The sequence below is a fragment of the Molothrus aeneus genome, chromosome 8 (genome assembly GCF_037042795.1).
Source record: "Molothrus aeneus isolate 106 chromosome 8, BPBGC_Maene_1.0, whole genome shotgun sequence".
NCBI lineage: Eukaryota > Metazoa > Chordata > Aves > Passeriformes > Icteridae > Molothrus > Molothrus aeneus.
In genome coordinates, this window is record NC_089653.1 from 33,587,963 (window position 1) to 33,600,541 (window position 12,579).

The window sequence follows — 12,579 nt, forward strand, 5'->3', positions numbered from 1 at the left end:
TCTGTGGGTTCCAGGGCAGGGGTTTGGGCTCTGTGGGTTCCAGGGCTGGGGTTTGGGCTCTGTGGGTTCCAGGGCAGGGGTTTGGGCTCTGTGGGTTCCAGTGTTGGGTTTGGGCTCTGTGGGTTCCAGGGCTGGGGTTTGGTGTTTGCCCGGGAGCTGCTGCTCTGCAGGGGAACCCCACTGGGAGCTCCTCCCCAGGAGATTTCCCTAAAGGAAGCTTTGCAATGACACATGGACAGAGTTGGCCTCCCGTATTTCCTTCTTGATCAGGGATTGCTGAAGTGCCACCAGCTTCAGGCTGCAGGATCTGGGGATGGACCACTGGCATCATCTGGGCTGTGCCCTCAGAGGGCAGCCCAGCAGCGTGGGCACTGGCAGATCTTCATTGCCCAGCTTTCCCCCACTCTCAGTTAGTTTGCAGCTCTTTGTGCTTCATTGTGCTTTGTTTTCCTTGCAGTTGATGCAGGGAGAGCAGAGAAGCTGGGAGAGTCACTGCCCTGTGGATACACTGTGTTGGTGGCTGACTAATTTCATTTTGGCATTTTTTTCTAAAGACACAACTGTTGTGTGCAGCAAACGAAAAACCCAGGGACCAGGCTTCCTTGGCCTAGATTTTCCTGCTGGTATTTCAAAAGCTGGCAGCTTTTCTGAAAGCCTTTCAGAGTTCTGTCAGGGCAGAGGGATTGTCCCAGCTTTCTGCAGCGTCAGAGGCTAGAAATACCTTGTTGTCCAGGGAAAAAAGGCTGAAGTGAGGAAATGAAACCTTGTCCTGCATATGGTGATGGAGAGTGAGGAAAGAGCCTGCAGGGGTTAATTGTTGGGTTTTTTTATTCCTAGTTGATCTCTTAGGACTGCTGAAGTGGAGATCCAACACGAGCCTGTTGCACCAGAACTTGAAGCAGCTGATGAAAGTTGATGGTGGTGAAGTGGTCAAGGTAATGAGTTAATATCTGTAAAAATCCCAGATTTTGATTTGTCTTTTTTTTTTTGGCTCCCCACACTTTCCCCCTCAACCTCACTGCACTCATTTGCACATTAAATTGCAACCAGGAACCTCAAACTTCAGGGTGCTGATGCTCCTCTCCCTGCCCTCCAGGAACATTTCAGATGTTTGAGAACTGATAAAACGCACATCAAATGCACGTTTCTGAAAATGAGGTTGTTTTTTTTCCTAGCACTTTGGTGAATTTTTATATACAATCCATGAAGAAAAGGTGTTTTTCTTTGCAAGAATTAGACCATCTTGGAAGTCTTACGTGGTGATGTTAAATGTATTTTGATCTATGAATGTGGAATGCAATCCCAGTGTGTGCTGCTGTTGTTTTCTTTTAAAAAATACTTCAGGAAACATTTAACTGAGCCAAGTTATTTACATTTGCCAAGGCCACTGAGTGATTGCAGAGAGCTACATAAAGACAGGTTTAGCTGTGCAAAAGAGGAGGCTGGGACTTTATTGAAGGTGTTGTAATAAATCAAATCTAAAAGAGTGTCAAAAGATGTTCTTGGGGACAGGTGACCCTGGAGAGTTGTTTCCTTACTTCAGGGGATTTTTAGTTGTTTAACAGAAGCATAATGAAGCCTCAGCTTGAAGTAACTTCAAGCACCTGGGAATGCTGATTTTGTCCTCCTTGGAGGGTGGGGAAGGTGGGGTCCCACAGGTTTGTGTTTTAGGAAGGTTCTGCTTGCTGTGGTTTTGTCCTCGGTGATTTGAGGGCAGAATGATGCCCGTGGCTCCTGCTGAGCGCTGCCACGGCTCTGCCACTTGGGTTCCCCCTCCTCTCCCAGTGTGACATCCCAGTGGCATGTCCCTGCTGGGTGGGGATCAGGGGTCTCCTCGGGGTGCACCACAAGTGGGGCTGGAGTAAAAGCAGTTCTGGAGTGAATCCTGCACCTGGCACACTCTCAGCACCCTGTGAGATTCCCTTCTCCTGCTCCCAAGGGTCTGAGCACGACTGGAGTCATGCAGGGGGCAGAAGAGGGAGTGTTTAATATTGCTTCCACCACCATTTTTATCCTTTTTTTAGAGGGCCAGTGCCAACATTCTCCAACTGTTGCACAGTGTTCCATCTTTGTGGGGCTGCTGCATTGCAGGACCTGGTTTGTCACTGTTCCTTTCTGTTCCTCCAGCTCTCTTTGCCCTTCACGTTTTTAACTACAATACCCAGTGCAGCCTGGGTAGAACACCCAATACTTAGAAAAAGTATTGATGTGATAAAAAACATTCCTATTTTCTGTTAAGAATTGCCTGTTTTTAAAACTCCCAGTAAAAGGCCTGGGCCTACTGGTGTTCATTTATTTGAGTGGAGATGAGCCCAGCTCCCCATTCTGTGCCTGTTCCAGAGTGTGTGGAAGCTGTAAATGTTATCTCCCTTCCCCAGAGGCTCTGGCTCCATTTGTGCAGAGTCTGTGCAGTATGAGAATGTAAACTAATAGTGTAGGAATTATTCATGCCACCTGAGAAATGTCCTGCCCCTTCACTCAGCAGCAGCATCTCTGCTGTGCTCCTCCTGCTGCTACACCAAGTGCTGGTGAACAGATTTCAGGCTTCAACTCTGCTCATGAAAGTCAGGCTGAAGTGCCTGAATGTGAAATCAAGGCTTGATCAGCCTCCCAACCATCCTTTGGCTTCCAGGGGACTCAGTGTGTGGGACCCAGGAGTGCAACTTCTCTTCAGAACAGGAGAGAAACTTCTCCTGTCAAGGCTCCAAACTGTGCTTTGCACTTCCCTCCCTGCCAGCTGGCAGCAGCCACAGAATCATTTAGAATTACAAAACCATTTAGGTTGGAAAAGACCTCTGAGATCACAGAGTTCAACCTTTAGAACATCAAGTCCAGCCTTTAATGTGCTTTATTTGCACATCTTCTTTAATGGGATGAGTAAGGCTGTGAGAAGGTGATGTTTTCCTTTTGCCCCCGTGGTGAAATTATGAGCTGGCTTTTTCCCAGGACTGGGCTAAGATCAGCTGCAAGAATTTGGGCTTTTCTGTTTTTTCATCCTCAGCAGCACGAACTGTGACTCTGTGCTCAGTTGGTTTAAGGAGTTTGACATTCAGCTGTGCATGGGGTTAACTCCTGACATTTGGCTGGAGGTTTAGGAGATCAGGTGAATCAGGCTTGATCCAGGAGACTCATTGAACATTTTTAAAGGAAACATTTTTAAAGGAGGAGGTGGGAGTCAGGCTCATTTTCCATCCCTGTCACAGGGTGTGGAATGCCTCTTGTAGCTGGAACCCCAGGATTGATTCCCTTCTGCTTTTTGAGATGTTCTTCCCTCTGCCTCATCTATGTCACTGTCAGATTCTCTGAAAAATCCCTTTGCCAGGATTCTTCTCCTGGGAAGATGAGAAGCCTCAGAGAAAAAACCAATATTATCTCATTGCTTCTCCCTGTTTTTCTGCTTTGGAATGTGGCTGGACATTGTTTACCAACAGGTGAATGTTTGATTGGTTCCATGTCAATTGTTTTTACTCAATGACCAATCACAGCCAGCTGTGTCAGACTGAGCAGTCACAGGTTTTTATTATTCATTCTTGTTCAACCTTCTGTCTATATTCTTTCTCTATTCTTTAGTATAGTTTTAGTATAGCATTCTTTAATATATTTTAAGTACATATAATAATAAATTAACCTTCTAAGAACATGGAGTCAGATTCACTCTGACCTCATCCTGGGAACCCCTGCAAATACCACACAACTACAAGGCAAAACCTTTTTTTTAAATTTTATTTCCCTGTGAGGGTGGGCAGGCCCTGGCACAGGGTGCCCAGAGCAGCTGTGGCTGCCCCTGGATCCCTGGCCAGGCTGGACAGGGCTGGGAGCACCTGGGACAGTGGAAGGTGTCCCAGGGGGTGGCTCTGGATGGGATTTAAGATCCCTTCCAACCCAAACCGTCCTGGGAGGGTTTGAGACAGATGTGCTGGAACCACCCACATTTAACCCCTTCTTTCTCAACCCCACCTGAGCTGTGCTGCAGCCTGGCCTGGAGGAGCCCCTGTGTGTCTGTGCCAGCTGGAGGAAGGAGCTGCTCAGGCACAAGCCCATCCCAGCAGAACTGATGAGTATCTCTGGCACTGCATGGATCTGGGAAGGACTCCTGGAATTAGGGACCTTTTGTCCTTGAGCTTTACTGGAAGCCCCTGGCACTAATCTGCTTTTCCTCTGGTGCTGCAGAGCTCGGCTGCCCAGGCAGGGGGAGTGAGGACCTTGCTAGGCAGGTGTGGGGCTGGGGCAGCAGTGGGGGGCTCTGTTCCCATGCCTGCATGTGGGATCCCACTGGGATTTGGGGCTGTGGTGCAGCCCCGGGCAGGGATGCTCTGAGTCCTCCCATGGCTCAGCTCCCATTCCCTGGCATGAGACTCAGTTGCTTGTGTGGTTTGTGCTCTGGAACTCCCAAATTCTCAGCAATGCATGGGCCTGGTGACCGTGTGGTGGATCTGCAGTTTGGAAATTGATGTTGTTGGAGCATTGTCACAGAGTCAAGTCCTTGTCCAGGTGTGCCAAGTGTGACTTCTGACTTCATTTTTTCTGTTGGACTGATAACCTGTGTACAGATAATCAATTTCACTAAAAATCATCTGCTGAAAAGAAAAGTGTTGGTTTTTCCTTTTTGTTTTTTTTTTTTTTCTAACTTTTAAAATGCCTTTACTTTAGCAAAAATATCTGTAGAAACCTGTGTGGAATCTGAACTTAATTTTCCTTTGAAATCATGATGAGAGCTGTGTTGTTTCTTGGCAGTTTCTTCAAGACACACTGGATGCCCTTTTTAACATCATGATGGAGAACTCAGAGAGTGAGACCTTTGACACTTTGGTGTTTGATGCTTTGGTGAGTCTGCACTGGGGAGGGTCTGAAATGTACCCAATAATGGGGAATTAATGAAATTTATTTTAGTTTATTAATGAAAAAGATCTGAGCTGAGAGTTATGATTTAATTTAAAAATTATATTTCAAGGTTCAGATCCAGAGGGAGTTGGATTCTATCATGTCATCCTCCCAGGAAATAAGGAAGCACTCACATCAGGTCATTTTAATGAATTACCAGCACAATTTAGGACAAGAACAGAACTTTTAATGTCAATAATGTCTCTTCTCTGAGAAGAAAGGGGAATGGACAAAAATTAAAGCCTTTTGGAGACTAACACACTAATTATGCTGTTTTTTTCAGGTATTTATCATTGGATTGATTGCTGACAGAAAATTTCAACATTTCAACCCTGTCTTGGAGACCTACATCAAGAAGCATTTCAGTGCTACCTTGGCCTACACGTGAGTTGGAAAATGTATTTTTCCTAATGTGACTTGGAGAATTTTTCCAGGTCATGTTATTTAATTGCTTGTTTATGTAGCTAATTAGGAATGTGCCCATGAGCTTGGGAGGGTCTGGAAGAAGACTGGGGGTAATCTTTGTTTCTTTCTTGAAATAAATTGGTACAACTTTCAGTCCTGTGCAAGGACAAGTTCTGATAGTGCTGAAATGAAGAAGGGGATGATTTGACAATTTCAGGAGTTGTTTTGTAAGGAAAACAGGAGCAATTCTCACTCATATTGGAAGGAAATCATGTCCATTTAAGATGCTTCAAATACTTTTTTGTGCATTAAATGACACTGTACCCCAGTTATCCACATTACTGTCAGTGTGGGGAAGAGGCAGTGAATGGCACAAAAAAAGGCCCATTATTTTTGTTGTCTTAAGTAGATTTTGACAGTTGGAATCTTTGCTGCTGCATTAGGCTGGAGGAAAAAATATCTGATGGATATCTTTGCAGTGCTGGGGGGAAAGCAAACCCAAACCAGGACACCTGGGCTGCCCCTTTGCTGGTGCAGAGTCTCTGTTAAGGGACCTGAAAATGTTGATTTAAAATTGTGAAGAATCATAAAATCCTCAAATATCCTGAGCTGGAAGGTCCCACAGGGATCATCAGTCCAGCTCCTGGCACAGAGACCCCAATATCCCACCCTGAGCATCCCTGGGAATGTTGTCCAAACCCTCCTGGAGCTCTGGCAGCCTCAGGGCTGTGCCCATTCCCTGGGGAGCCTGGGCAGTGCCAGCACCCTCTGGGGGAAGAACCTTGCCCTGAGCCTTCTTTAATCCCAAAGAAGATTTGAACCTTCAGTCTCAAGGCTGATATTTTGGTCACTCGTGTGGAGCATCCTGCATCACCTGCACTCCTCAGGAAGAGCTGGGGGTGGTCCTCTTAGGGCATGGAGAGCATCCTTCCCTTCCTGATGTGCAGGGAGGAATTCTGGCTCGAGGTGTCCCCATGGATGTGACAGATCCCCGCCCTCTCCCTGCCTTTTATTCATGGAACATCCAGCGTGGAAAAGAGCTCCAAGATCACCCAGCCCAACCCTCAGCCCTGGAGTAAAGAGAGGTGGCCTTGGCAGTATTTAAGTGCTTACTTGAAATTCTCAGGCAGTTTGCTCCTGCTCCAACAAATCCCCAGGCAGCAGGATCTCTGTGTTGTTTTCTGTGAGTGGGGAATAATGTGTGGAGCTTGTTTACTTGGAGAGGGGATGTTGGATCATGCACTGGAGCTGGGATGATTTAAAATGGAATTGCTCGTGGTTGCATTAAAGCCCTGATTTATATTCATTGCAAGGGAGGGAGCTGAAATGGGATTATTTTGAAAATTGTTTCACTTTCGAGTTTGATGGGCTTTAAAATGGGGAAGAAGAGAATTTCCAGCTTGGTGGTGTGTACTTTGAGAAATAAATTTTACAAATTTCAGCCCAAAATCCATGGGAAAGCTTTCTAAAGGGGAAGCCTTGCTGAATGAAGGAACTCATACTTTGTGCTAATTCTAACAGCATGCTTATATTTAATTATTTTTCATTATTTTTACTCATTTGTAATTTTTTATTCTTATTTATAATTATTGATTATTATTATTATTAGTGGGTGCATCTTTCTCAGAGCCTAAATCTGAACATCCAGCAGAAAATCAGCCTTACTGAGATTTGCTGTATTGCTTGTGTGTTAAATGAGGTTATGGTCTGTGGTTTTTCTTTTTTTGCTCAAGAATAAATTCCAGCTACTTATCAGCAAAACAAAACCACAGTGAGTTTATTAGTTGAAGAATTAACTTTGCAGCTCCGTGGGCACATCATTTTTCATTAAACCTTTCAAAATGGAAATTCTGTGGCAATACTTGTAACTTTTATGTGGGGTTTTTTTGTATTTAAACAGAAAACTGACCAAGGTTTTAAAAACCTACGTGGACAATGCTGAGAAGTGTGGGATCACTGATCAACTCTTCAAAGCCATGAAAGCCCTGGAATACATCTTCAAGTTCATCGTCCGCTCCAGGATATTGTTCAACCAGTGAGTACAGGCACTGCTTCAGCCTCCCACTGCCAACAATGCCCCCAAACTGCCAACATTTTACAGTCCAGCAGTTAAAACTGCTTAGCATTGCACTATTTAGAAATGCTTGAAGCTGTGAGAAGTTATTTCAGGAGAAGGGTTTTCCCTCTTTAGCAGAGATCTGTATTTTCAGTAGCAGGGAATTGCTAAAATCATCATAGTTTAGGTCTCTGGACAATTAGAGCTTGGCACTGTTTGGGGAAACTCCTGTTACTGTATTGTGTTTTATACACAAGATTTTACAGAAGTTATAAACCAAGCTGATGGGATCTTCACTTAGATTGAGTCCTTTTACTGCTTGTTGCAACCTTATTGCAAGGGATTTATGTAGAGCTCTTCAGTTACCATCTCCACCACCCTTTCCTCTAATTTAGGGCTTGGAATTTATTTCTGTAGGAGCCTTGCTGTGAGATTCATAAAATACTGGATGCCACTGAGGCTGTAGCAGGGCCTACAAATCACTTGAAAACAGAAAAAAAATAAAATTCCCTCTGGCTGCAGATTGGATTTACAGACAATCTGACCCTCCAGGACGGGCTGTGGGATTTCCTTGTGGGAAGCACAAATTCACAGCCCTTGAGTGAGAGACACAACCCTCCATGCCAAGGGATTAATCAGCAAAATTACTGAATGCAGAAAGAGCCTGTGATTTGTTCTGCTGCAGGACTGAAGCCCTGCCTGGGGGGTGTGATTTGGAGTGATTAAAATGCAGAATTGCTGCTGCTCCACTGAGGAATCACAAGCAGCAAGCTGAAGCTTTTATTCCAAAATATGGCATGCTTTTAACTTCAGAGAGAGCCTGGTGGGCTCCATGGATGGATGGGGCATTTTAGCAGTTGAGTTCTGGATAAATCCATGGAAGTTCATCCACTTAAAGCATGGTGACACATCTGTTTGTTCACTACAGCAAAGGTTGATAAAGGCAAAATATTGCAAGTGACCTTTAGAAAGATCTCTGATTTCCTCAGTAGTGATCCCAGTGCTTGTGGTGCATTTACTACAGCCTTAAAATCCTCCAGGCAGTGCTGGAAGCACCAACCTGCTGTAAACCTTGATTTCTCACAGCTGCAGGGATTTTGTGCTTTATCAGGTATATTAAATAAATAGATGTTATTAACTGACAGTAGGAACATATTTGTGACTGACTTGTTTATTTTTATTATAACTTCCCTTTTGAAAGGCAGTGTTTTTTGTCTGGAGCACTTTGATTTATTGGGCTGTCAGGTTCAGTTACTCTTTCTGTTGGTATAAGTTTCACCTCTCTTAATCTCTTCAGGGGGACACTAAAATCCATTATGGAAATGGGGACTTAACAAGTTTTTTATCCTGCATAATCCCCAGTTTAAGCCTAAAAGGGGAATAGAAGTGTGCACATCAAAATAACACAATTTAGTGGTTTGGGGCTTTTTTTTTTCTGCAGTATTTATTTCCTCTGTGTCCAGGTTAAAATCAATTTTTTCATATTTGGGACTTCCCAAGGTTTATGAGCACAGCATTAAAAATGATACACATTAACTTCAGTGTAAAGCAGCAGGAACATCCTGAGCTCCATGTTTATCCCAAGAAAAGCCCATTTCCAGCTGCAATGTGTGATCCATCATGATGTAGCTTTAGGTGGGATATTGGGAAGGAATTCCTGGCTGGGAGGGTGGGCAGGCCCTGGCACAGGGTGCCCAGAGCAGCTGTGGATTCCTGGCAGTGCCAAGGCCAGGTTGGAGCAGCCTGGGACACAGAGCAAGGTGTCCTAGGAGTGGGACTCGATGGGATTTAAAATCCCTTCCCACCTGAACCATTCCATAATTTTGATCTTGGAACATGAAGAAATTGTACGAGGATTGTACCTGGCAAATTCCAGGGTGAAATTCCCTTTCTGAGCTGCAGACTGCATTTGAGACCTTCCTACTGGATTTAATTCCAGGAGAAAACTGGGAAGTAAAAGGGACCTGTGCTGGGAGCTGCTGCAGTGGGTCTTGGTGCCAGGTGTTGGTGGGCAGCAGAGCCAGGGGGACCAGGGAGGGCTTTGGGAGCCCAGTTGTTGTTGCTGGGTGAGGCTCTTGATCCACCAGAGCTGACTGGGTAAAGGTGGGGTTCAACTGGGGGAAGGAGTCATGGGATGGTTTGGGTGGGAAGGCGTGGTGTTTGTGAGGTCCCCAGGACAAGGTGAGAGATGAGGATTTGAACCCAAGTTCTCAGAAGGCTGATTTATTATTTTATGATCTATTATATTATATCTTATATATGATATATTATATCATTATATTATATCATTATATTATATCATTATATTATATCATTATATTATATCATTATATTATATCATTATATTATATCATTATATTATATCATTATATTATATCATTATATTATATCATTATATTATATCATTATATTATATCATTATATTATACTAAAACTATACTAAAGAAAGAGAAAAGGTACATCAGAAGGCTTAACAAGAATGAATAATAAGAACTGGTGACTGACTCTGAGAGTCCAACACAGCTGGACTGGGATTGGTCATTAATTCAACACAATTCACATGGAACCAATCAAACATTCACCTGTTGGTAAACAATGTCCAAGGCCCATTCCAAAGCAGCAAACACAGGAGCAGCAATCAGATAATTATTGTTTTCATTCCCCTCTGAGGCTGCTCAGCTTCCCAGGAGAAAATCCTGGGCCAAGAGGATTTTTCAGAAAATATCCAGGTGACAGGAAGGGACCTTGTACTCATCCCATTCCACCCCTGCCATGGGCAGGGACACCTCCCACTGTCCCAGGCTGCCCCAAGCCCTGGAAGTGCATGTGATGTTTACAACTCCCCCTGTTCAGATTTAATCTGGGTTCCAGATCTCTTTTTTTGGCCATGTTTTAAGTCTGACTGAGCCTGGTGTGGGTGAGTCCCATGTGCTGCCCAAGGAGGGGAGGTTTTCAGGGGTGATGTGGAGCCAGTGGTGGTGTCCCCCTGGTTTTCCAGGGAGGATTGTGCCATCCTACACGTGGAGTAGGGCATGTTCTGCATTTAAACCACTGCAGAGAATTCCAGGAGCTCTCATTGTACCAGTGGCCCAAGTTCTTCACCTTGGCTGTGTTTGTTTGGCCTCTGGTGTTGCTCAGGTGCCTCTGTGCAGTTTTCACCCCCCTGAAGCATCTGGGAGAGGGAGAGGGGGATCCCAGTGGGCAGCTCAGCTGTGAGGGATCTGCCTGGGGGCACAGGGACCCTGCTCTGCAGCTGAGCTGGGGCTGAGTCATTGCTCTGTGTCAGCTGTGCTGACTCCATGGCAAACTGAGCCTGAAATCAGTGCTGAAACACCATTTAACCTCAGTGCTTCCTCCCCACAGGAAAAAATGTATCTTCTTAGCAAAAAGAGGGTCCATGAGTTTCTTCTTTTCCCTCCCCTCTTTCCTTTTCCCTCCCCTCTTTCCTTTTCCCTCCCCTCTTTCCTCTTTCCCTCCCCTCTTTCCTTTCCCCCCCCTTCTTTCCTCTTTTCCCCCCTTCTTTCCTCTTTTCCCCCCTTCTTTCCTCTTTTCCCCCCTTCTTTCCTCTTTTCCCCCCTTCTTTCCTCTTTTCCCCCCTTCTTTCCTCTTTTCCCCCCTTCTTTCCTCTTTTCCCCCCTTCTTTCCTCTTTTCCCCCCTTCTTTCCTCTTTTCCCCCCTTCTTTCCTTTTCCCCCCCTTCTTTCCTTTCCCCCCCTTTCCTTTTTCATGATTTTAATGATTGCTGGCAAGTTTGCTGGCTGCTTTGTGGCTTCATCAGCACAAGGGTCCTGGCAGGGATCTTCAGGGTGGAGAGGCTGTCCCTGGCACAGGGAACTGGGGCATAGCTCAGGGATTCACCAGAGACTGGAGCAGCACTGCTGCATGTGGCATTTCACAATAAAAATCTCTTCTTCCTGCTGGCCCAGCCTGCCCAGTCTGTCTTGTCTTGAGTTTTTTTTTCCCCCTGGAAGAAAGTTGTAAAAATTCTTGGGAATATGTAAGCCAGAAAGTGGCCATTTGTCATTTAATTGTTAAAAAAGCCACCAGATTTTTTAAAGCAGTATTTCCACTGTGGTTTGTGCTGATGAAACCTAATTGTTTTTCAGGCTGTATGAAAACAAAGGAGAAGCAGACTTCAGGGAGTCTCTGCTGCAGCTCTTTAAGTCCATCAATGAGATGATGAGCAGCAACTCTGACCAGACTGTCATAGTGAAGGTTTGTGCTTTCCAGATCTCCAGTTTTGCATCCTCAGCCACAATAAGGCAGTGAAGTATTTGCTTATTTGTGCTTAAAAGCTGGCTTTGCTTCAATCAAGGTTAATTCTTGGTGCTTCTGCTGAAGGGTTTGTGACTGTGTAAAGAGCTTTCTTTGAACAAGTAAATCTATAGAATTCTAGAATTATTTAAATTGGAAGAGACATCTAAGATCATTGAGTCCAACCTTTAATTGCTTCAAAACCCTCACTTTGATTTAAAAAGAGAGCATAATTTTGGTTCAGTGGTATTTGGTTTTTTTAACTTGTATAACCTTAAAGTGAAGGTGTTTTTAAGACATGATACTTAAGATGCTGCTGACACTGTAGATTCTCAAATTTTAATGTATTTATTTGTATCTTAGGCTGTTCAGGAACTTCAATACAGGATCTTAAGCCCTAGTACATATTTTAAAAAAGAAAATTAGTAGTGTGAGAGACTGGAAGTTCCACCTTTCATCCCTTAGAGATTTTCTTAAATCTGCTTTTGGGAACATTGGCTCATGCAATTGGGAAAGGGGTCTGTGCCCTCAAATGGTGCTGATATCAAAGAGCCAAAGCTCTGAATTGTAGGACTGGTAGATTTTAGTATCCAGAGGAGACTGGATACAGAAGTTAGTGGATCTTTTCCATCATGGAAAACTACAGAGACTGCCCTAAATGTGTGTTTGATAAGCTGCACCTGGAACTTCTCCTTGTGCTTCCAACCAGAGCTTATAAAAAAGGTGAAAGCCCTGACCCAGCCCTGCTGTATCCGTTGAGAGATGACCAAGGGGCTGAGATTTGGGGTAGGATTTGGGTACAGTTGGGCTCTTCCTGCTAAGGTGGTTGCAAAGACAGACAGTGGGAAATCCCTGTGCCAGTGGAAGAAGTTCTAGAGCAGGAAAAGTCCTGATTCAAGACCCCCAGTCCTTTGTAGCTGAGCTCTGGGGCTCCTGATGCCATGCTGAGCACACAGCAAAAGGAGATAGTGGGGATAAAGCAGC

General features: G+C 44.7%; 1 protein-coding gene across 1 annotated transcript in view; it reads left to right on the top strand.

Annotated features, from left to right (window-relative positions):
• DOCK1 (dedicator of cytokinesis 1) overlaps nt 1-12,579 on the top strand; it is a 277,491-nt gene that overhangs the window by 56,037 nt on the left and 208,875 nt on the right. The window contains exons 19-23 of the mRNA XM_066554638.1: nt 838-935; nt 4,735-4,824; nt 5,165-5,265; nt 7,187-7,321; nt 11,448-11,556. Coding sequence (XP_066410735.1) covers nt 838-935; nt 4,735-4,824; nt 5,165-5,265; nt 7,187-7,321; nt 11,448-11,556 — 533 coding nt within the window. The remainder of the gene's footprint in view (nt 1-837; nt 936-4,734; nt 4,825-5,164; nt 5,266-7,186; nt 7,322-11,447; nt 11,557-12,579) is intronic.